Source organism: Parasteatoda tepidariorum, chromosome 4 (genome assembly GCF_982258835.1).
Source record: "Parasteatoda tepidariorum strain Cologne lab strain chromosome 4, Ptep-v5.0, whole genome shotgun sequence".
Classification (NCBI taxonomy): domain Eukaryota; kingdom Metazoa; phylum Arthropoda; class Arachnida; order Araneae; family Theridiidae; genus Parasteatoda; species Parasteatoda tepidariorum.
This window is the reverse complement of record NC_141758.1, coordinates 99471549-99497728: the sequence shown is the minus strand read 5'-3', so window position 1 is coordinate 99497728 and position 26180 is coordinate 99471549. Positions and strand designations below refer to the sequence as shown.

At 31.6% G+C, this 26180-nt stretch overlaps 2 protein-coding genes across 2 annotated transcripts; one reads left to right on the top strand and one right to left on the bottom strand.

Moving 5' to 3' along the window:
• Positions 1 to 3340: 3340 nt before the first annotated feature.
• LOC107449998 (uncharacterized) lies at positions 3341 to 25207 on the bottom strand. The gene is made up of 4 exons (XM_016065700.5): positions 24787 to 25207; positions 10843 to 10955; positions 9794 to 9926; positions 3341 to 4004 (listed from the first exon to the last, which is right to left on the bottom strand). Exons 1-4 carry the CDS (start codon positions 24915 to 24917, stop codon positions 3893 to 3895), a joined length of 489 nt encoding a protein of 162 aa, XP_015921186.1. The 5' UTR covers positions 24918 to 25207; the 3' UTR covers positions 3341 to 3892.
• A 76-nt stretch (positions 25208 to 25283) lies between these two features.
• Positions 25284 to 25853, top strand: LOC107449999 (cytochrome c oxidase subunit 5B, mitochondrial). Its single transcript, XM_016065701.5, has one exon. The coding sequence runs from the start codon at positions 25394 to 25396 to the stop codon at positions 25760 to 25762; it is 369 nt and encodes a 122-aa protein (XP_015921187.1). The 5' UTR covers positions 25284 to 25393; the 3' UTR covers positions 25763 to 25853.
• The last annotated feature ends 327 nt before the right edge of the window (positions 25854 to 26180 follow it).

Below are 26180 nucleotides of genomic sequence, written 5' to 3'. Positions count from 1 at the left end.
ACAGTATAGAGATTCGTCCATCAGTGATCGACGTGCATTGACCATCTTCGCCAATAGGCTAAACAATCCCTTAAATATAAAATTAATAAATGAAATATATTTAAAAAACAACCCTGCTTTTTTCCTTCTGGGTCGATATTTTCATAAATTCTTGTATCATTTGGGAAATTGAAATCAATTATTCTCAAACAAAAAGAATAATAATAAAAAAAAACTTGGAGAAATTTTTTGTTTTGTTTCCATGCTCGTTTTGGCGACTCAGTGTAAATTTTCGATAACAACTGCTCAGGTAAAGTATTCGTTGATAACTTATCGCTGAAAGTTTTTCCCTAACTAGATTTTTTTTGTTCGAATTATTATGTCGTCATTCTCGCTCAGACCTAGATAACTTCTACCTCACATTTCATTCTTATCATGAATATTCAATAACCAAGGATTCGAAAACCTGATTACATAAAAAGTATCGATTTTTTAGTTAAAAAGAACTTTCTTATATGCAATTTATAAAATACAAAAATTATTCTGAAAATGGCGCAAAAAGTTAATATTAAAACAAAAAAATAATTTTGTGAAAATGAAAAGCATTTGTGGTCTAATTTTTTAATATTAAAAAATTTACTGCAATGCAGCATTATCTGGGCTCTTAAAAATTTGTAACAGCTGAGAAAAAGACAATAATTTTGATAATTTTCATCTAGGTGGGAAAATGTCGCTAGTAAATGTGGGAAAATATTCTATATATTCTAAATGTTCACAAAACAGGTGATCCACGGAACTCAAAGGTCCAGATGGAAAAATTACTGGGATTTTAAAAGTTAGGATTTTTTTTTTTTTTTTTTAAACGAAAAATGATTTCTTAAACGTATAATTTTATTTTTTCTCATGAAATATTTCAAGTAAATTGCCAGTTGAAAATAGAAAAATTTAGCGTATTTATATATTTTTTTCTAATAATAATGAATTGAATGGATTATGAAAGAGATTTGCACTTTTAAAAAAACAGCATTTATATTTATGCCATTGTGCGTTTTAATTCGAAATACTACTTATTAAATTCAACAATGAAGGAAAAAGTTTCCTTGACAACTATACTCAATGTTATATTCTTTTTCATTTCAGCGAAACTATAGATGAACTTACTATTCATTTAATATTTTTTTCCATTTTATATGTATCCATATTGTTCCCCCATGATCTGCAAAAGTTCATGACAATGTGTATTTTTTCTAATAAAATATTTTATGTTGCATAAAGCTATTACTTTTTTTTAAAATTTTTACAAAAAAGAAGAAAATAAAATGCAAGTAGTATTTTTGTTAAGGCAACTTATTAATGTTTATTTACTACATTTAAATCAGACTTACTCCAAAACACACTGTTTGAATTATTAGGTCAAGAATAATTTTTTTCGACAATAATTATCGGCGAAGCGTCATGAAAGCTTCTCTTTCGTAAACAAAGATGACGTACTTGACCTATCTGAATGAAAAGATAATTACAATATCTAAACTCAGATAACTTTTTTCTTTCTTTTTAAAATTGTCGCTTATTTTATAAGAAACTTGTTTTATTAATTTATATTGAAATAAATTGGCCTCAATTTTATATTTTATCGATTTCATATATTATTACAACTGGCGTTGAAGAATTTTGAAATTGAATTTGGGTTTAAGACAAACAATGGTCAAATCCAGTAATTTTGTACCAAAGTTAGAAGACAAGGAAACTCGTGGATCAAGAATAAGGATCCTTTTTTTTATAACCGTCGTTGAGCAGTCAACCCAATTTTTTGAGCTAACAACTAACCTTGTAATTTTGAACCCAAACCTGAAGACAAGGGAACTCTTGGATCAAGTATTGGGAGAATTTACCTTCGTGGTAGTCTTTCTGATGGAACTAACCCACATTTGTGTTACATGGGGAGAAAAACCACAAAAACCTTCCATGGTTAGCCAGTGGATCTAAAAAAATAATCTTTTTTGCTGTATTTTTATCACTCATTCGAATCACGTGACTTATCCAATTCATTCTTATGCGTTTAATAATATCGGGTTGTTTATACCGGGCTCTTGTACAGTTCAAAGTTAAATCTCCTTCTCCAGTAATTGTTTTCATTTACACCACCAAGTATATACTCCGCAAAATCTTTCTCTCAAATATTGCGTTGCAATTTTCCTTCAGTTTTGTCATTCTCCAAGCTTCAGATGCATATGTCAAGACTGGTCTGACAAGAGTTTTGTAAATTAAGAACTTATATCAACCCTTATTGAGCCAATATTCATGAATCTTGGCTCAATAATAGTTCAAACGGCCGTTATTTTTCCGATTCAACAGATATTTTATATCCATTATTCAGTCAATATAGGCTCTATATTAGCCAATGTAGGCCCTATTCTAGGACCAATATTTAAAAATCTAGACATCCCAATATTGGTCCCTCGATGCGCAAGTTCTTATTGAGCCAAAGTGGGGCTACGGTAAAATTGTTGCTAGGCTATATAACAATATATGTGTGTGTGTGCGTGCATTTAAGCTATCCGATGGTCGAATTTATAAAACCAAGCAAAATAATCTTTAAAAATAATAAATTTTATGTAATGTGTCATGACGTTTTGGATGGTAACAACACAAAATAAATTTTGTATCAACCTAAACTACAAAATTTTAAATGCTAAAATCTAAATTTTGAGAAGTGGGTTAAGAAGGTTGAAAGATCGTAAGTACGTGAAAATCCGATGAATAGATTAAAAGTTATTCAGGGTATTTCGTTTATTTTTTTTGTTGCATGTCATGTTGTCATTTTAGACTGTTTTGCACATGTCCGTTACAACTTTGCAACTCCTATTTTTGCAGTAGTTAATGAAACATTAAATTAAAACGTTTACAGAATCGAAAAATAAATTCTCGTGAAGATTGCACAGATTAAGATACTATAAACGCCATTTCATCGTCAATTTTCCTCGCTCTTTTCTTTCTTTCTTTTTTGATAAGATATGATTGGTAAAAGCTTCTAAATTTTTGGAAGATTGAGAAATATTTTGGAATGTTAATGAAGTACGATTTCCATCAGCCGTTCGTGTTAAGATTAATAACCATTTTTTATTCACAGTAAAAAATGTCAAATAAATAATTTTGTCTTCAACTTTTTTCTTCATAATTATCAATTTCATAAAGATAAAACGAACATGTACAACAAAATTGATAAAGAGAAAAACCCATAGCACGTCTAATAAGCCCTACTTTTGAATATTATTATTCCATTGAAAGAATAAATAACAACTGTAATTTAAAATCTAAGAAACATCAAATAATTTAAAAAAAAAAAAGAAAAGAAACAATAAACAGAGAAAAAAAAATCTTTATTAAAAAAAAAAGGAAAAATAAATAATAAACCACTGTAGCGAATCAGGCAAGCACGTTAATAAAATGTAGATTTAACCCAGAAAGTATACATTTAATATACATTTCATATACCAGAAAGTGTGCTTACATTTTCATATACGCTTTCTCTGACTGGTCTGGATAGTACGTTTTATTATTCTAAAAGGAGACCATTATTAAAGTATACTACTAATATACCAAATTTCAACACAAAGTGCATTTTCCAAGTAGTGCTCTTTTTTAGCATGCAAAAATCAGATCAAATGCTATAAGTTTTTTTTCCATTTTTTTTGTACACTGTACACAAAAATAACTGTTGCAAACGTTTTTTTTTTTTGTAATATTTTTCAACAACACACTAATTAGTATACTTACATCCAAGACAAAAAAGTGTAAATGGTTAAAAAGAAAAATTCTATAAAAACATTTATTTATAAGTTAACACTCTTTTTTTTTTTTTTTTTTTTTTTTTTATCTTCACATATACTAGCAAGGACATATTTGTAGAAGATCAGACTTGTTCACTTTGATTTTCGTCTCTCGCATCTTTTCGTTCCGTTGGTACTTTAATGAGAGTCCCTTCCAAATCAGGTCCTACAATGATCGCACAAGCTAATCTCGATCTGAAAATAAATTTTAAAATTAAAGCGCATCTCTAAAAGGATTGAGTCATGAATAACTGCTACGGTGAAGTTGGTAGGTAATTACTCAGGTATTTTTTAAAATATTGAAAGGTTAATACAAATTAAGGCAGGATTACTTCCCTATTGCACAATCTTGCCATAATTGTATTGGTGCTTGGATATTTTGAAAATACTCTATTAGCAATTGAAACTTCATGGTTGAGAAAACCATCTTAAGATAAACCATGTGGATTTATCTTAATTACCAATGAAGGTGAAACAGAATTTACCATGAAAAGTTCAGGGTGCCAAATTATTCAACAAATATTCGTAGCCAAATTATGCAACAAAAAATAAGCACCTTTCAAGCACTCTAATAATATTTTTAAGCATTTTAAAAGAATATCATAATTAGGTAGGGTTGGAAAGTTTTTGACAATTGACGGTTTTACCTGGTTTTAACAGCCATGACAAAAAAAAAAAAAATCTTTTGTCATTGTTTTTTACAATTGTCAAAATTTTTGAATCATGTAAATCGAGTGGTGTTTTCATAAGCTACGGTCTGACGATGCGCCGAAATAGATTAGGGTTGAATAAATTGAGAAAACGTTGAATAGAACAATGTGAACAGCGTCTTCCTGCATAATTCGTAGTGGAAATCAACATGGCAAAGGAAAAAATCTCAATTTGGAAAAGGGAAAATTAAGCACTTTTTAAAAACTCCCAATGAAAAAAGCACCTTTAGGGTCTTTTAACACTAGATTGCCTAAGGAAGTCATTTTGACTGCTTTTCAATTTCAATTTGAAAAACAATTATGTTTATAATGACACAGCTTCTTAGAATTTTATGACTTTTTGTACAACATATAGAAGCGTTTATTAATCATTGTAGTTACCTCCCCCTCCGTAATTTCCGGTAAAAATATATGTATTACACCTATATTGCCTAAAAGCAGTCATTTTGACTACTTGGGAAAGCCGGAATAGCCTGGTTTATAGGGCACTGGGCACAAGTCCAAGGGGGTCGTGGGTTCGATCTTCGCCGGCCGAAGACTCCCCGTGTCGTAAATGGTGACTGATTTTTGCCCACGCGCCTCGTTCCGCTTGAACGCGCTACAACGTAATAACCGTGAGCTGCACACGTGTCGACTTAGGATAGGCCTGCTTTATGCAGTGATAGTCGTTCTGACACGTTGTTCAGTTGATTTCTTTTGCGCCCTAAATTCATGAAAGAAATGTCGAATAGAAGAGAGTTATTGGAAAAGCTAAAGAACATAGGTGAAGAGTGTTCCGATATCGAATCAGATACAACAAATTGGGAACTATCATCTGAAGATGAATCGGATTATATTCTAAGTGAGACATCTGATGTTGAAGATAGCGATGAAGAGGCGATCACTAACGATGAAAATGAAAGTGTCATCAATGTGTCCAGGAAAAGGTGTAGAGTGCTAAGTAGTTCAGACTCTGATGAAGAAACTGATAACACCTTTCAAGAGACCGAAACAGCTGCCGATGGTACTGTGTGGTTAAAATTTGACGAAGGTGGAATTCCTGGAAGGTTACCATCTACTTGTGTTTTCAAGGGTGTCAAAGGTCCAACAGGCTACGCAAAAAGGAACATTATGGCAGATAATCTTGTCAGTGCATTCTCGTTGATAATAGATAACTATATTATCGAACATATAAAAAATTGCACTGAAGAAGAAGGCCGCCGAATTTTGGGGAACGATTGGACAACAACATTACCGGAAATCCGTGCATTTATTGGGATTTTATATGCTCGTGGAGCCTACGAGGCAAAAAATTTAAAACTGAGTTATTTATGGTCAGCAAAGTGGGGTCCCGAATTTTTTAGAAGAACTATGACCAGAAATAAGTTCAAGCAAATCCTACGATTTATTCGTTTTGACAAAAAAACTGAAAGAAGTAAACGTCTCCAAACAAATAAATTTGCCTTGGTTTCGGAAATATGGGACAAATTCATTGAAAATAGTCAATCTTGCTATCAACCAGGGCAAAATATAACAGTTGACGAGCAATTATTTCCGACAAAAGCCAGGTGCAAGTTTATACAGTATATGCCTAATAAACCCAATAAATTTGGCATCAAATTCTGGCTTGCATCAGATGTTAGTAGCAAGTACGTTTTGAATGGTTTTCCTTACTTGGGGAAAGATGAACAACGACCATCGTCAATGCTTCTCAGTGAACACGTTGTTCTGAAACTTGTCGAGCCATACACAAGCTGCGGAAGGAATATCACGACCGATAACTTTTTCACTAGCATGTCACTCGCGACGAAATTATTGGCCAAAAAAACAACACTAGTTGGAACTATTAGAGGAAATAAAAGAGAACTACCCAAAGCAGCCAAACAAACGAAGGATAGCATGCCTCGTTTTTCGACTCTCCTATATAAATCACAAAATTGTGTCCTTACAATATATAAAAGCAAACCGAATAAGAGAGTAGCTGTTCTAAGTTCCAGGCATAAATTTGTGAAAATTGACAAAAGTAATAAAAAAATGTTACCGGACTCTATTCAATTTTATAACAAAACAAAATTTGGAGTTGATATGACGGATCAAATGGCCAGAAAATATACAGTAAAATCCAGTTCTCGTAGATGGCCCCTTTAAATATTTTTCAATATTTTAGATTTAGCTGCTATAAATGCTTGGATCCTTTACAAGGAAGTGACAGGAATACAAATGCAACGAAAACAGTTCTTGTTTCAATTAGCAGAACAGCTTTCCACCGATTACAGAGCTACAAGACAGAAAAATTCATCAGAACATGGAGACCCACAAAGATCAACTGCAACATCATCAAATACAACATATTCGAACAAACGCAAAATTTGTCAAGTACGACTTTGCCACAAAAACAAAACAAATAATATGTGTGAAAAATGTCAAAAGTATGTTTGCGGAAGATGTACACATAAGAAGATTTCCACTTGCATTTGCTTAAAATGTTCAAATAATGAATAAATTATTTTTTTCCGAGTGAAGTAAGTTTTTTTTTTGTTAATAACTTGCTGTATGACTGTAAGTAATATTAAAAATTAATTTTAAGCAAATTTCTTTAATTATTCTTTCACAATGCAGTCATTTTGACTGCTTTCGGGCAATATAACTAAGTTTCCGTCTTTCTAGTGTTAAAAAACGAAAATCGAAAATAAGCACCTTTAAGCACTTTTTATAAACGCTACGCACCCTGTTTCTTAGTTTCTTTTTAAGAACGTTTCTCGTCCTCTTAAAAGAATAAAATCAAGAGGAAATTGCGTGGGAGTAAGTCGCACTAGAGCTGCACAATGGGCTATTGGCAAAGGTCTGGGAAACATCCCTCAGGATGATCCGAAAACATCGCAATTTTGATCTACTGTAGAGGGGATGGCTCCCCTTCTTTGGTAGCCCTGCGACCTGCGCGAAGTCTAGCATTTCACGGTAGAACAGTTTAACGAGGACTGATACCACGCAATGAAGTTGGAATCAGTAAAAACATTGCTTGAAGAAATGGTCAGTTGGAGAGCCAGGAACAGGCTGACTGTTACAAGTGAACAAAAATAACAATGTCATTGATGCCTCGACTGAAACTAAGTTGTCCAAATCAGGGATTTATTAGACTAAAAACGTAGGGGGAGGAACAATGTTAGATTATGAAATTTAAAAAAAAAAAAAAAAAAAAACTAGGCTATTTTTTATCACTTCTGTCTCCTTAAAAACATTTTAAGGCTAGTACAAACCATTCGTTATTGATAAACAAATCAAATTCTATTCAATTAATGCTAGAACATGAATTGCTGTGGATCTTACAAGGGAAACTAGGGAAGTGTGACTCGCCAATTTTGAAATAAACTAGTGGGATGTATGCCTTATGAGGAATAATTTTAGGGGGCAACATTCGTTTCGGCCCATAGAAGGTCCTGTGAGAGATAAAAAAATAATTCAACATATGGAAAAATCGGTATTTTATTACTTCAATGCAGACTATTATTGTAATTATCTCATACTCCAATTAATTTTGTGGTACTTTCACGTACCATATAATGCATATTTATTGTCAAAATTGATTTCGAAAATTTTATATATATGTAGTTTTTCAGAAAAACCTGTTATGTTAATTTTAAAAAAAATTTGACATCAAATTTTTTTAAAATTTTTTTTCAAGAAATTTTCTTAATTAATTGAAGTATGTAATTGCAAATCAATTAATTAATCAATAATTAATTATCAATTAATAATTAATTTGCTAATTAATTAATTAACCAATTAATTACAAATTAATTGGAGTATGAGACAACTACAATAACTAATAATCTGCATTGAAGTAATAAAATACCGATTTTTTTTATATATTGATTTATTTTTTATCTCTCACATGACCTTGTATGGACCGAAACGAATGTTTCCCCCTAAAATTATTCCTCATAAGGCATACATCCCACTAGTTTATTTCAAAATTGGCGAGTCACACTTCCCTAGTTTCCCTTGTTAGATATTTAGGACATTTCAAAATAAATAATTTTAGTTAGAAACAAATGTTTTACAAAAATAAAAATGTACTGTTTAACCCCTTCCTTCTCGCTCCTGTAAAAATGACGGGTTGGAGTGTTCAGTAGTAATGCGCCAATAAGAATAAAACTAATTCATTTCTTTTGCCCGGAAAACATTGTATTTCTCATTTTACACACCAGATAGCAGTACCATGATATTTTTAAGGTAATTGTAAATAGTTAGTTTATTTTAAACTAGATACCAGAACTAATCAAATACGCGTATTTGGCAAAATAAGCACTTTTATGACAGTTTTCTTGAAAAATTAACCGATCGTTAAGGGGTTAACATAAAAATAAATAGTGTTAAAACAACAAAATGAGTTAAATTTCTTCTTGGGTTAATTTTTGCTTCTAAGTATCTACTTCCGTCCCCTAATCATCAAATAACGAAAAAAATATGTTGTTTTTTTAAAAATTTATTTATAGAACGCTAACTTGAAATTTAAATAAAATAAAAAAAAATCCTGCGTTTAATGTTATGAATAAATTTAGTTATCACAATTGTTGAAAAATAAGTGCTATAACCATTTTAAAATAAACATCTGGTATATGCGATCGCAACGCTCGAATACGCCATCTGGGGATAAGACTGGTTCCATGCCTTTGGCTCTTCCCCTTTCCCTCTCCTCCTCTTTTCAGTTGTATAGGAATGAACTACAATATTTTTCCTCTTCTTAATATTTTTCGCGTATTTAATTACTAAAAATATTTTTTTAAATTTCCGTGACGCTTCACTTTAGAACTATGTTTAATTTAGTTTTCAGTTCCTTATAGCTTCCTAACTTGAAAGGTTGTTATCTATATGAAAATCAAGACAGAAACTAACGTACCTCCTTCTTTTATGACTCTCCACACGCTAATGGTGAAATCATGTAAAGTGTTGCCGTAGATAGAGAGTTCTGTTCTACGTCACCTGTAGCCTATTTCGATCGCTAACACAATATTCTTTTATATCCCAAAACTGTTAACCCACGTGTCATTTGAGCTATACGTAAACCATATAACCGTACTTCTTAAATTTGAACGGAAACAGGTGTATTATGGTTCGGCGTTTCTTAAGAGTGTACTCAAGAAGACAATAATTTAGAAATATTAGAGCGATTTTGCAAAGCATTGGGGTTTTCCAGAATCGCAATTTCAGCTTTCAGAATCGCAATTCAGTAGTATCGTTAATGAGTTAGGGTCAAAACAAATGCTACGCAAAATCTTTATATTGTGAACTTACAGGTTGTGAATTTCAGGAGCTAGGTCCAAAATATCCATTTCATCTTCAGTGATTTCGTTTTTCAGCTTCTTAAAAGTCTTCTCCTCAAGAATCACGTGACAGGTTGAGCATGCAAGAGTAGCTCCACAAACTCCTGAAAGATAAAGCATTTATAAAGAAACCTTGAAAAAATGATGAAGACTTTACTCAATATCTAATCACGTTGATGAGTCTCTTCAACGGAGTGAACTTTGGAGTGCTTGAACTTTATGATCAACGTGAAATAAAAAAATAAAAGCAATCGCAACTTTCCGAATTTTATTGTAAAGAAGAAAAAAAAGTTTCCGAGAATCAAATTGAAATTCGGGGCACACTGCATAACTTCTGATTTAAATGAGAAGATTACTGTGGGCTAAGACCCTTTCGTACTGGTTAGAGTTCTTACGAGTGATTTCAAATTTTGTGAGTTCATGAAAATAGGGTCTAATTCTAATGAAAATGGTTCTTACGAATGGTTAAATTATGCGCAAATTTAACCACAACAATAAAACTTCCTAGAATATTAAGCCTGTTCACACATCACCTCGCAAGCATAACATAAGCGGAAGAATACACCGGAAGTTTCCTAAATTTCTTCTGGTTTTAGGAAGTACATTCAGTCGACCACCCACTGCTTTGTTTGTGAAAAGTGAAATGCGATGGCAACATTCCAACTCGACCAATTAAATTGGTTTCATCTCGTAAACAGGTAGATGCGATTCTCCAGCTATCCTTGGCATGTTTACTCACTATGTGACAGATTCAGATCTCTTTTTTATTATAACTAGATTTAAGGTATAGATCTACGTTGTTTATTTAATTCGGTTAGCAGATTTTTAACCTTCATGTTAAACATATTTGTTTGAAAGGCATCTATTAATTTTTCGATGGCGAACAAAATTAGATTGAGTGTTTTTATTTTTAATAGATTTTCCCCTATAGGTACAATAAGTCTGAAGTCATATTATAATTAGAAGGATGCGTCTGATATTTCACAAAATAATAACTTAAAGAAAAAGTTAGGTACATACCATAATCTTCTCCAGCTTCTTCGGTTTCGGCGATTGCATCCCTCAAAGTGATACCAGGTTCAACTTTCATCGGAATGCGCTGTCCTCCATGGAGTTCCACTGTAAATGTGACCCTAAAAATAAATTTCCATTTATAAAACAAATGAGATAGGTACTTTATTTACGTCCCACTAGAGCTGCACAATGGGCTATTGAGAAACATCCTTGAGGATGATCCGAAGGCATGCTATAGTAATTTTGATCCTATGCAGAGGGGATGGCTCCCCTGAGCCACTTTACGGAAGAACAGCTTAACGAGGACCAATACCGTGCACACTTGGTCCCTACGCAGGTTGATCAAAGTGGTCACCCACCCGCTTACTGACTGCATCCATTGATGCTTGACTTAGAAGTTCTACTGGGAACCGTGTCTTTACGTTCAGTCCACTGCGGCAGTATAACAAATGAAGTTCACTTGAAGTATATCATTTACTGAGGGGTCGTTCAAATATTATGTAAGTACCTAATAGGGTATGTGAATGCTTATTTTTGCTGACAAAGGCGGATGAAGTGTGCTTTCAATGCTTTCGCAAGACATTAAAATTGTGGTGGTTGGTTAAAGTTCAGGAGACTAATATTATTAGAATTTATATTATATTTTATAAACATAGAAAATACTGTAGTATGAAGAAGGTTAATCAGCATAGAGCGTCATACTATAAAGACAGCTTAGATTTTACTTTATTATAATCGCCGTTGAATAGCCACCCCAATCTTTGGGTTCACGACTAGCAATGTTCAACTCTGTAGCTTCGCAATTTTTAACTCAATCCAGAAGACAAGGGAACTCCTGGATCAAGTATTAGAAGAAATTTGCCTCCCTGGAGGTTACATGGAGAGGAAAACCACGAAAACCTTCCATGGTTAGCCTGACGACAAGGGAACTCAAACCCATGATCCGTCTACCATTGAGGATATTTTACGCCCGCACTGTTGTCGGTGCAAGCCGGATGCGAATTCGTATCAACTAGCTATCTCTGGGATTCAAACCAGGGTCACTTCATTGGAAGGCAAACGCTCTATCTATGAGCAATCACGACTCGACAGCTTAGATTGTTCTGGCGAATGAAAAGTGAGAGTCCAAGTTCTTGATCTAACTGTCGCGGTTACGGTTAAATTGAGCCGCCGCACACCTCTCCGCCTGTATCAGGGAACTGATACGTATCGATCAGGGAAAGTAACACGACAGCCAGATAGAGTTCGTTGTTCGGGTTTCTTTAAATTGTCCGGAGACTCCTTTGGTAGATTCTGTTCTGTTGAGGCAGGACATTGGGATCTCGTTTGGTTAGGATGAAAATATTTCAAACGCTTGGTGGATAACGTCAACAGGTAAGGTCTGTTCCTTATCGCATATGAGAGTAGAATGTTTTGAATGACTTTGAATGGTCCGTCATAAGGAGATTGCAAAGGTTCCCTAACTGAGTCCCCTACGCTGACAAATACGTAAGAACAAGTTTTAAGTTCAGAACGTATGAAAATTCGACGATTATCATGGTGTGATGTAGGTTAAGGTCACAAGACCTGGAATATACGTCGTAATTTACTGACAAATTCTAGTGGAGGATGACCATTCTGAGTTGGAATGAAGAAATCACCTGGTAAGCGTAAACTTTCACCATAGACTATTGCAGTTAGGGTTGCATTAATGCTCTCTTTAACCGTGGAAGGCAAACCGAGGGAAACCACTGGTAGAACTTCTGCCCAGTCTGTTGCCGCATGGCACTTTAAAGCGACTTTGAGAGGCCGATGAAAATTTTCTATCAAGCCATTGCTTTGTGGGTGGAAGCTTGTCATTCTGCAAAGTTCAATTCCAAGTAATTTCGCCAGGCTGTGGAACAATGATTCGAAATTAATTCCTTTATCAGTCATGATGTAGGTTGGGAGAAACTTCTGGTTGACGTGTAGAACGGTCTATACATGCGAGGCAATATTGAAATTGCGGAAACAGCCCGATGAGGATGAGACCCAAATGTACATGATCGAATCTTTTTCGAAGGAATGGGTATTGATCAACCCGACTACCAGTATATTTATTAATTTCCGATCGTTCCAAGACATTCTCGAGTCCACTTCACACAGTCTTTGTTGATGAAAGGTAAAACAAATTTCGAACAGATTAGTTTAGATATAACTCGAGGGCCAGGATGTGACAATTTGTGGAAAGTATTGAAAATAGTACGACAATGAGATTGTGGAAGTACGTTTTTGCATCTGATTTAGTAACTTAAAATATCGTCTGCACTAATCAATTAGCATATTTCAGGTCACCCCCTCGGACTATTGCGATTGAGTCTTAAAACGTGAAGATCCGATTATTAGATTAAAAATTATTTAGGGTGGTCTTTTTTTTTTAATTTTCAGCATTGTACATTGGTTGTAAAGTAAGCAGAAAAAATTCGAAATTGAGATTTTAATATTTTTGGCAACATTGCATAAATAGCTACATATTGCAAAAAATAAATTTCGGAAGTAATTTCTTAAGTGTTTTATGAAATTTTGTTTCACCTTAACTCCTACTAAATTTTTTATTTGCTGACAGCTAATGTCGCAACTCCAAATAACAATTGCTACAATAACGATCTATTCGAGTTGACCTTTATGGGCAGAAATGGACTTGATGATTTTTGTATTGCAAGTAACTGACCGATGTAAAAGAATAGCCTGGTGACCCTTGTACTTAAGTTTTTGTTTTTTCATTCGTCGTTTTATTTACGTGGCATCTTGCGCCAACTAAGCACATGCGAGCAGTCCTTCCGATGAAGTTAACAGGATTCGAATGCCAACGATGGCTGGTCGATAAGAATCCGTATTGCACCGGCTACAGTGCTGACGTGAATATCCTCAGTGGTAGACGAATCATGAGTTAGAGTACTTTTGACGTCAGGTTTAACCGTGGGAGGTTCTCGTGGTCTTCCTCACCATGTAACGCAAATATGAGTTAATTCCATCAAAAAGTTCTCTACGGAGGCAAATTTCTCCCAAGAGTACCTTTGTCTTCCGGATTGGGTTCAAAATTACAAGGCTACGGAGTTGAACATTTGTAACTGTAAACCCAAAATCGGGTCGGCTGTTCAACGACGGTTATAAAATAAAATGATTAACCTTTCGACAGCACCATTGAGGTAAATTTATGACAAACATACAGTATTTCTATATCTTCAAACAATCCTCTAGACATAACTGAACCAGCCACTACAGAAGAATGAACAAACTTATTCTCAAAATCTCTCTCTAGAGACGAACAAACTCCCAAACAATAAGCTTCAAAAATTACCAATCAGTATAATTGAACAAATTAAAATTCCGGTGTCAAAATTAAATATTCCCCTCAGCAATGGAAACACGAACAGGTCATACCTTTTCCCAAGCAAAGGTAAAAAGCACTTAAATCCAGAAAGTTACAGGGCTTACTAACTGCCTTCTCTAACACATGCGAAAATATCATCGATTTGCAGGTCTTTCCTAAACTTTTTCCCAGATTCGGTCTTCGCTTACCCAACACTAAGCAACTAGTTATAAAACATTACTCAAGTTTTTTACGACAAAGAAACTAGGTGCTAGATGTGGACAAATCTTTTGACTCCATTTACAAGCTAATTTTATAACTCTTATTGAACAGCAGACCCATTTTTGGGGGTTTACGACTACTAACTCCGTAGCCGTGAAATTTTGAACCCAATCCAGAAGACAAGGGAACTCCTGAAACACGTATTGTGAGAAATTTGCCTTTGTGGAGGACTTATTAATGGTACTAACATGTGTTTACGTTACACGGAGAGGAAAACCACAAAAACCTCCCACGGTTAGTCTGGTGGCAAGGAAACTCTAACCCATGATTCACCTACTACTGAGGATATTTTACGTCAGCACTGCGGTTGGTGCAAGGCGGATGAAGAATTTGTATCGACCAGCCATCACTGGGATTCGGACCTGGTTCATCTTATGGGAAGGCGAACGCTCTACCCTCTGAGCCACCACAGCTCTTTTAGATTTATTGCATTGAACACACCGAATAATTAACAGAGAAACATCCTTTTGCTTTACTGTTATCTATTTATAGTCATTGCAAAGATCCCTGGAATGTTGAGTTGTTAAAAACGAACTAAAACTTACAAGCTAATTCTATATTTTATCTTATAGCCGAACAGCCGACTCATTTTTTGGATTTAGGACTACTAATGTTCAACTACGCAGCCTTGTAATTTAGAGCACAATCCAGAAGACAAGGGAACTCCTGGATCAAGTATTGGGAGAAAGTTGCCTCCGTGGAGGTCTTTTTCATGGAACAAACTTGTATTTGCGTTACACGGAGAGGAAAACCCACATAACAGACTGTGTTGCTCAGGATTTGAAAAAACCTGGGGATTTTTGAAAAAACCCAACCCGCCTGGGTTTTATTGAAAAAACCCGGGGAAAATTGGGTTTTTTCATTTAGTGCTCATAAATTTTACTGTGAAAATATTTTTATTTATTAAATAGAGTTGTATAAGTAAACACTAAAATTTCATGACTTTTACCTGTAATAAAATTAAACTGGAAAAAATATTTAATGGTCTTCCATGTTTTTATAATACTATTAATAGAAAGTGAAATTAAAATTATGTATAATTATAAAGAGTATCAGTTACTTGTCCCTGTTTTCAAATATTTATGCATGTTTAGATACATTTTAACTTTATAGTTTCAAAAGACAAATTAATCTGAAAATTATAAAAAATCATACATAAAAAGTTATAGCTTATTTTTTTTTAAATCAGAAAATAAAACTTTAAATTTGTTTATTGTTGTTTACTGTATCACTTAATAGAAATTTTTTTGTTGGCTTTCAATATTTTTAAACATGATTAAAAGAAACAAAATAAATTGCATTCAAATGAAATCTCAAAAATAATATTTAAAAAATCTTAAAAGTAATATTTTAATTTTTAACTGTTTTTTAATTCTGATAAACTTTCTCCAAATAGTTAAAAATTGTCAGCAGATGTTAAAAGTTAACTTAAAAAAAAGGTCAATTTTTTCCTTTATTATTATTATCATACAACAGATTCAAAGTGTCTACATTTCTCTCTTAGATGGTGATACACTTTCACGAGTTTTGTAGCTTTATCTATTCCTAATAAAGTATTTCGAAGTTTACTCTGCACCAAACCGAAAGTTCAAAAGTGTCTTTCGATAGAGACAGAGGATGCTGGTGCTGAGTGCAAAGAAAATAGAATTGACAGAAATTTTGTGGAAGCTAGGAATTTTTTTTCTTTCTTTTTTTTCTGTCATAATTGTTGAATAAAACTGTTGAATAACAGTGTCAAGCATCATTGATTTTGGAAAGTATTTAGGATCGGAAATTTTGAATGCCAAAACACGTGGCAGAAATTTTGGATGATGCTTAGAAAGACAGATTTCTGCTAATTGGTCCTGTTCATCATTTAAAAATTGTCCCCTTGTTTCGTGATCCAGGATGCATATGCTAATAAATGATGTGGCTGGACAGCCTGATTGAATCTCTTTACAAAATGTTTATGGGGTTCTAATTCATCACACGATAGTAAGTTAATTCATAATTCAACAGCTTCTGAAATTGAAATGTTTTCTGATTGAAGCTTTTTTAAAGCTTAAGAAACTATTGATATCTCTTTTTCCCAAATGATAGTTTATTGGTAAAGCTCAACATTATTTAATATTTTTCACATATTATTATTAGATTCATTTTGATGTTCAAGAACAATCTCTTAATATTTATGGAAATTATTGGTAAAAGTTTTTACGTGCTCACAATATGAATTCCACCTAGTATCATTTGGTCATCAAGCAGTTTTTTTTCATTTGCCCATTCATGTGCTTGATGCACGTTTCTAAAATATTTGTTAACTTCAACGATGTGTCCAATGATAGTATAAAGAGATACTTCTTTTTAAACCAAATTAAAAAAAAAAAACAATTTGTGAAAAAAAAAAAAAAAAAAAAAAAAACACCAAGAGGGTTTTTTCAAAGTGGGCCCACTTGGGGAACCCTGGTTATATGTATTTTATATTAAGTTTAAATAACGCATTGTCACTAATACATATTTGAATCTTCTTTATTGTTAAGTACATTAAGTTTCATAATTTTTCAAATTAGGAATTATAAAATATAAATGCAGTAACAGGGGTCTGTCCAGGCCGAATTTACTACCGTTTAGCGGTACCTTCACAAATTCAACTTTAGGAAAAACGGTAGTTTCACAATTTCAATTTTAGGAAAAACGGTAGTTTCACAAAATACTTTTTCTTAAAATTTCATTTTTATATCCCTTAAGAAACAATAAATCCATATTTTTGTGTTGATTTTTTAATATAATTTTTAATTTTTCACAAATTACGTCTAAATCAGGGTTGGGTTTTTGACGTCAAAAAGTGGTTTTTGACATGACAAGGGTATAATACTGGTTTAAACCGTCAAAAACCCGTCAAAAATGTCAAAAACTAAAGTTTGCCAAAAAAATATATTAACTTCAAAACTACCAACAGTTGCCATGCATTATATTGAAATTTAATTATACTATAGGTAATCAGCAGGTTTTAAAATATTTTTTAATTAAAATTAAGGTAAAATAACAGATTTAAAATCTCAGAAATTTATATTCAAATGCATGTGCAAAAAAATTTTGCACAAAATTTTTTTAAATATATATATTTTGAAAAAAAAATTTTTTTTTTGATACTTAAGAAAATTAAAAGTTTATTACTATGCATTTTTGACATATAAGGAACATATAACTAATATTTATAAGGAACTTACAAGTTATGTTGTATAAATACAAACTTGATACAAGTGTATGAGAAATTTTTTTAATGTTATACCGAATATCCTTATTATCCAGTATGTTAACTTGAATTTAAAAGTAGTTATATTTGTGAATAATGATAAATATAATTCATTTTGTTTATTATATTTATTTATAATTATTACACTTATCATTTTAAAACAATTTTTACCTTTTAATTTTTTTCCCCCACTTGTATTAAGAATACAAATAATGCATATCTTGAAAGCAAGAAGTAATTATTCAACAGCTGAATATTTAGATATTCAACAAAACTATATCATATTCAGCAAAATGAATAGGCTGAATATACTGTAAATCGACACTAACTACTCTGTGTATTTAACAGAAAGCACTTAAATTTGTATCGTCTTATATTAAAAAGATTATTAAGAAGATTTAAAAGAATATTAAAAAGATTTTTCTTTAAAAGATGTCTAATGTGCAAAACTGCTAATGTTTATCTTTAAAAATGTCTAATTTTTAGTATAATCTATACTATACACTAAATTTGGTTATAAATAAATTTCTTAATAATATCACTGCAGATTTTCAATAACACATGAAAATGAATACATAATATTACAAAAGATGTGAGCTTTCAAAAGTACAAGATTTTGGTTACTATTCAAAATATAAGTGTTTCTTCAAAATTTTAAATTTATTTTTTCTAGAACATATTTAGAAGCACTATCCTTTATAAAAGATGTATAAATTTTATGTATTAATTAAATTTCACATATGAATATAGGTTTTTGACATTTTCGACATTTTTGACAGTGAGGTTTTTGACGTGACGGTTTAAACCATGGTTTAAACTGTCAAAAACTGTCACATGTCAAAAACCTGCCAACCCTGGTCTAAATTTTCACAAAATAGGTACCTGTCAGAAAAACCTAGACAGACCCCTGAGTAATATAAAAGGAACAAGTTTATTAATCTTTCTGTTTTCACACACATTTATTTACTATATTTATTAAACATATGGATATTACCTATTATAAAATTATAATTTGTACATATTTATAATCAGTAAAAACTAAAATTTCATCTGACTTGAGTTAAATCAAAAACTGAAATAAATATTTAATGGTCTTTACATGTTTCTATAATAAGATTAATAGAAAGTGAAATTAAAACTATGTATAATTATAAAGAGTATCAGTCACTTGTCCCATTTGTTTTCAAATAATTAACCCTAGGAAATGATTTCATTTTTACATAAATAATTTTAAAAAGTTCTGTTATAAAAAGTTTTAGCTTTTTTTTCTTTTTTTTTTTAAAGCCAGAAAATAAAACTGTTTAAATTTGTTAATGTATCACTTGGTAAAAAAAGAAAAAAATTGTTTCTTTTCATTTTTTTTAAACATATGAATTAATAATAATAACCTGTTTATTAATATATAAAGCATGCAACTATATTTGAAAAATTTATCTTTTCAGAGTATATTATTGAAATTTTTATTTGATTTAATATCATTAAAATATTACTTTTTGAAAAAACCCACTTGAAGTTTTCAATAGTACCTACTATAAAATTATATGAAGTTTCGAGTTTCTTTTACTTTACTAATATTAAAAACTTAATCATATAAATCATGCAACTCTATTTGACAAATTTATGCTGCACAATAAATTATATAAAAGTAAATGCAAAACAATAAGTTTTAGTAAAAAAAAAAATTTTTTTTTTGAAAAAACCCACTTATCGTTCCAAGTGGGTTTTCTCAAGGTGGGTTCATCCAATAAAACCCGGGTGGGTTTTTTCAAAGTGGGCCCACTTGGCGAACCCTGATGTTGCCACTGCCCGAACATTAGTTGCAGCCAATACAAAACGCCATAGGTATACTAGGGTGACCCGGGGTAATTCACGATCACTCTGTTTCTGGGGTAAATAATGATCACCTAAGTTATATTTAAAAAAAATAATTTTTTTTTAAATTTGAGACATGGACAAGAAAGCTTGCACACTTTACTAAAGTATAACTACATTTACTTAATAATAGCTTTTTGTTTTATCTAACAAAAGAAGTATCTTTTAAACTGCTTTCTGTATTTTCAATTTCAAAGATGGGTTTTAAAATGTGCACGTATCTGCAAAGATCCCCTCCTCCTCTTAATAATAAATATTTTGAGTTATTTTATATTTCTTTGATATAAAAATAGTGTAAGCTTTTGTTTAATTGTTTTACATCTACTGTAAACATTATAATTGATTATAGAAAACTGTATCAAATGTTGCCCCCTACAGATGGGGTAATTATTGATCACTGGGGTAATTCCTGATCATTGTCATTTCTTCTTATAAATAGTATATAAAATAGCTAATAAATAGCTAATTGTCTTTTCTTAAATAACAGTTCATATTTATTAAGTGGAACAACTATAAAATATATTTTAACTGTCATCACAAAATTTGTTTTTAACGGTATACAAGACTGTATTCTGATTTGCACCATTTCTGGTTTGTCATACCTTGCTTCTATCTTAATTTTATGTGTGTATATTGTTAGAATAATTTTTAAGTTTATAAATTAGCTTAGTATAAATATGGTGAGAAATTATTAGCCTAAAAAGAATACTAAGCTTCTAGAAAACAAAATTAGTGAATTTCTTTTAATGATTGAAAATGAAAATTTCAATGTGAGAGTTGCTGCCAGAGCTGTTGAGTTGACATACCTTACTTTACTTTACACTTTCACTTAATGAAGTTAAAAAATCCAGCAAAAGTAACCCATGTGGGAACTCCCTTATATTTCAGTAGAACATGAGAATGAGTTGGCTGATTGCCTAAAATGTATGGCAGGATGCAAAGATTTTAGGAAAATTTAAAGTGTTAATCTTTCTTCTTGCTTTTAAATAAATAGTTTTATTAGCTGCTTAAACATATCTTTTTGGTTTATTTGTTTGATTTTGATGTCTTATTTTTTAATTACCATTATATAATAATTTTTAAACAGCCCCTTTACAATAAAAACTGGTGATCAGTAATTACCCCAGAAGTGATCAGGAATTACCCCAGAAATGATCAAGACCAGGGGTAATTCCTGATCACTAAAAATTTAAAATCATCTAAATTCTAATTAAATTTTCAAACAATAGAAGGACGCATAGGACTCATCTCATATAGCCTCAAACTTCCAGTAACTATTAAAATTCTATCTTGAATAGTTTTTTCACAAAATAGATGTTTGCATTTTTTTAACAGGAATTACCCCAGGTCACCCTACAACTAAACCTTAAAACTGTCTACCTCTCACTTGCTGATCAAAGAGGTCATAGATATAAAGTCTAAAGCCCCTATATTTGTCCCTGAGGTCAACAAATAGCTTGCGCCATTAGCATGTGGAGAGTCATAGAAGACGGAAGTGCATTAGTTTCTGTCTTGATTTTCAAATAGATTAAAAACTTTTAAGTTAGAAAACTATATGGAACTGAAAACTACATTAAACATAGTTCTAAAAGAAAATGTCATGGAAATTTAAAAAAATATTTTTAACTAGTAAATACGAAACATACTAAGAAATTAGAAAATATCATAGTACATTTCTATACAACTGAGAAGAGGAGGAGAGGGTCAAGACGTGGAGCTGGTTCTCTCTTCAGATGGTGTATTCGAGCCTCGCGATCACAAAAACAGGTGTGGATGAAGTCCATACATTTGAGGAGTACGAAAGGAAAAAAAAAGAGCATGTACAAATTGAACTTTTAAAATACATTGGTGATTCGATGTCAATCTAGTTTTATGCAAAAAAGCTTTCTGAAAGGTTTCTTTTGCTGAAGAGTTTAAATAGCAATAGTGCCAAATGGTAATTCTCGGATATGGTCTGAGAGGTCAAGAGTGGCACTTGAGTAAGAGGTCAAAAAAAAAAATTACATTTTGGATCTCTCACAAATTTTTAAAAAAATAATCATCATTAATCATTATGCGAAATTCATTATTAATTGTTTTTTAACACAGCAGATACTTAGAGTTTAATTTTTAAAGTCTTTTTTTAAATAAACTTTTAAGTAATATATTCTGAAAAGTAAATATGTGAATGAAAAGTACAAGTAAAAATGTACAGAACTTCAATTCTGTAAGTACAAAATAGCATTATCTAGAAAATACCTTAGACTTAAACATTTTTCAGGAAGAGGTCCCCAAGTTTAAAATTTAGACTTAAAGAACACGCTAGACACATCCGTTATCAAGAATATAAGAGATCATCAATTGCTGCACATTGTTAGAATCTTGGGCACAAATTAAATTTTGACAATACAAAAATTATTTCATATCACATATGAATGCTAACTCCCTGAACAACACTACCTTTTCATAGAAAGTGGAAAAGCATTTTATCCTGACTTGCACCTCTCAGCCATTGTGGTTTTCTTTGTTTTTTATAATCTATATCTCTTTCTTGGCTACTGTGGTTTATCTAGATTTATTTCTTCCTTTTATTTATCCATTTATCAAGGACAACTTTATATTTTATGTTTCAAATCACCTTTGTTTTATTCTCAGTCACAAATTTGAGCGCATGAAATATGTTGACTTTTTTTCCTCCTATTTATATATTTTTGAAGGGAATAAAATTTTTAATCAAGTAATATGTTACTCCTCCTGCACTTTCACAGGACTATTTACAGTGAACTATCACTTATGTGATGACCTGAGAGACGAACAGAAAAAAGAACACAAGTGAAAAACTTACGTATTTAAAATTCTAAAAAGCAACACAAATTGCTATTTTAACACAAATATTCTGATGATTTAAAGATTAAATGTTAGTATTACGTTAATAACTAACAATAGTAACATACTAAAGAACAATTTATTTTCAATCCACAATTGATGTTCATTTTTGCTTTTGCTGATGAATTTGTACAAGTTTTTTTTCTTCTTAATTTTCATAAAAATAAGATAGTGGAGTTTGAGTTGCTGAATAAAACAGCAAATAGTCTTCTAACGCTTTTGTATATTTTTGTGCAATTTTTTCATCATCTTCGTCATTATCATCATTCATTCCATCATCAGTCTTTCACTAGCGACGTTTGCAATTCGTTATCACTAAAATCAACATTCCCATTTTTTTCAGTTTTGTTGATTTGATCACCACATTAATTTTAATCAGAAAATAGAAATCCTGCTTTTTTGAAGCAATTTCTTATGCTAGAATCTCCAATACTTCTCCATGCAGCGCATGCCATATTCATACAGGAAGAATTGAAAATGACATTGTCTGCCGTTGACCAGCTTGTTTCTAGCTTAAGAAAGATATTAATGAATCAAAATTTTCCTGTTGTGAAATTTTAAGCAACGGATTATACTTTAAAAAAAATCAAAGGCTGTAGCTTACTTATGCAGTGTGAATGAAAGAAACTACTTTAGACTGAGCAAAATTTGGCAGATCTCCTGGATGGGCTAGTTTTTAGAAAAGCAAGGTTTCTTTGACTTTCTACCATTGGTGATGAAACGGATATTTTTCTCAAAACAACAAAGGTGAAATACTTGCAAGAGAAAGAAAAACAAACTACCGTCCTGCATCCATCAACTTATACTTTTATTATCTTCAACAAAGAGATTTTTTGTTTTGTTTTATTTTTAATTCGAGAACTTTTCCTTAAAAGTTGATTTTTTCCTATTTTGCGAAGAAAAACTTTTTTAGCCATTATATGAAAGTTTTTGGCTTATAATCGAAATATTTATTTTTAAAGCGACACACAAACGATAATTATTATTTTCCTTTAAAATGAGCAGGGACCTGTAAAAATCTTCGTATAAATGAATAAGGCACATAAAAGAGGTGGTGCATAAGTGAGAGGTCACGGTCTTTAATAACATCTTAATACCTACACTTTTAAAAATGTTTTTAGACACAAAAATGAAAAGAAAAAAAAATTTGAAGGTAAGGTAAGCATTTTTCTTTACATTACATGATACTATAGACAGTAACATATATGGGTTAAATGTCCTTTAAATTAATATGATTAATCAAATTATAAATTAATGAACCTCTGAATTTCCCAAATTGAGGGTTGGCTTTATACAATAGAAGCAATCAGATTCCTTCTATGTAAACCTACAGGAAATAAAAGAATAAAATTTCCTAATTTAATCAAATAATGAATAAATATTTGAGGTACCTTTTGATAGATGAAGGTTGGCATGATCGATAAACTCCGCCCCCCACAGCAGCAAGCAAATTATCAAATGTTACAAATATTTCAAAAACATTTTCAAATTTCTATGTTTTAAAATACTTACAATACTTCAAATTTTGTAACATAGTCGAAAAGATTTGATTTTGGTTCAATGACATGGATAGTACATGAACTGTTACCTCTCTTTCCGAACTTCCACATCAAAAGGACTATTAGCAGTTTCATGAAATTTTTTAAAAAACAGAATTTTGAAAAACTGCTACACATTAGGATATGCACAAAAAAAAAACTTCAGTAGGGGATGCAGAAAAATGTTAGTACAGTATCCATATTTCTATTCATAGAATCTATTAGGTATTCATATTTCTATTAGGCTTCGCGTGCAGATTGTCGGGCTACCAAAGCGGGGTGCCATCCTCTCTGCAGAGGATCAAAATTGTGATGGCATGTCTTCGGCTCATCCTCAGGGATGTTTCCCAGACTGTCGCCAATAGCACATTGTGTAGCTCTATTGTGACGCAAATGAACAAGAAGATATTCATAGTAGTAAATTAGGTACCTATTACAGCAGCACTTATAACCACAATATCAGCAACGCCTATTACCACAGTTAATAAAGCATCACTATCACTGACGCCAGGAATAATTTGATGCTTTTTTTTATGGAACTTTATCATTAAGTAACAAATCATACTGGAAAATATGCCAAATAAATTCGTAACAAATAAATAAAACGAATAATATGGAGATTTCCGGAAAATTAATGTTTCAAACATATCAAGAATAATTGTTACAAAACCATAGGTACATACAACTAAAAGAGAGTTAATATAACAATAGTAAAACTAAAGTTTTTAATATCTCATTATTTAAATTTGTAATTAAATAAAATTAACAGACATTATCTATTAAGAAAGTAAAAACAGGTAGTAAAAAAAACTAGCATACTATAAACTTACTTATTTTTTGATAAAGTGCTGGTACTCAAAAGACGAGTCACTTGTTTCAAATTAGTTGAACTGCAATAAACGGGTCTGAAAATACTTCTTTTAATGGCATTAAAAGCAGATGGGATTTTAGTAAGATTCATTGTTAAAAAACAGAAATAAACACTTCACTACATTAACATTCATAAGAAAAATTAACAACCATTCGCGACGACAACAAGTGATAAACAAATATAATTTCGAAACCAACCTTTTTCGTCCCCATAACGTTATTTACCTCAGCTACAGTTAATTTAAACAACCGGCAAATTCAAAAAACTGAGGAACGTGAAAGCCGAGAGATTAATATCAAAAGTTGCAATGCGAGAAATAGCAAAATCCTGCCCTGTTGATTATTAATAATTTATTACGTATTTTATTAGCATCACGTTTTAAAAAAAAAAACTTAAATAAATATTTTGTTTCTATGCAGTTAAATTTAGAGAATATTTGTAGATTTATTTTTGGCAACCATTTGTACTTTACCCACAATCGATTTGGATTGTTTATGAAAATTCAGGTGACCTTCCAATCACTCTTTTAATTTCTATAACGAATTGTAACTCGTTCTTGTAAAAGAATGGCTTTATTATTAAAAGGTATAAAAGCTCCTATTAACTTGCGTCAGGTATGTTGCGTAACCTACCGCTACAAGACAACCGAAAAAAAATTACCCCACTACATTGACCATGCAACTGGATTAGAACGTAAAGAGTTGCTTGCAAGAGCTGCCGGTAATGATGACCCCTTTGGAATGAAAGTCTTAAAAAGGGGTGCCGGTACCAAGGATAATCCTAATTTGGTTCCTTCTTTTGAAAGCAAGAGAATTGTCGGCTGCATTTGTGATGAAGATTCGACTGCTATCAACTGGCTATGGGTACACAAGGATGACCCTAAAAGATGTGCTTGCGGTCATTGGTTTAAATTAGTTGATGCTAAACCACTGTAAAAAAATTAATTTCAATCTGTGTATCTAGTGCATTGTTGCAGTTCTGCTATGTATAAGTTTCAAACGATTATTAAATATAATTTATACTTTATTGTTAAATGTTATTTTGTTCAAATATATTTTTTAAAACAAAACATTGTGAAAATTTCCATTGCAATTAAACTCTTATGATTTAAAGTTACTTCTATTTATTTTATTTACATTTGTTTGAACTTATTCTATGCCACATTGTAGTGATACTTAAAATAATGATCTAATTATAAAGAGCGTGATCCATATTCTGATCTGTCAAGCCAACTACAATTAAATAAATTTTAAACTTAGATTAATTTTTTTTAAGAATAGATTTTAAAAACTACAACATGTAGATGTTTGCCTGGGGGGTGGTTACGACTTATACCTTCAGATTTTTTGTCCC

What these genes read in the sequence shown, in the direction of transcription:
- LOC107449999 (XM_016065701.5), top strand. Translation starts at nt 25,394, where the DNA reads ATGGCTTTATTATTAAAAGGTATAAAAGCTCCTATTAACTTGCGTCAG.
- LOC107449998 (XM_016065700.5), bottom strand. Translation starts at nt 24,917, where the DNA reads ATGAATCTTACTAAAATCCCATCTGCTTTTAATGCCATTAAAAGAAGT. An exon ending in AGCACTTTATCAAAAAATAA is followed by an intron (nt 10,956 to 24,786) that starts GTAAGTTTATAG and finishes ATTTATTTTTAG; the next exon opens with GGTCACATTTACAGTGGAAC. An exon ending in AGAAGCTGGAGAAGATTATG is followed by an intron (nt 9,927 to 10,842) that starts GTATGTACCTAA and finishes TTTATCTTTCAG; the next exon opens with GAGTTTGTGGAGCTACTCTT.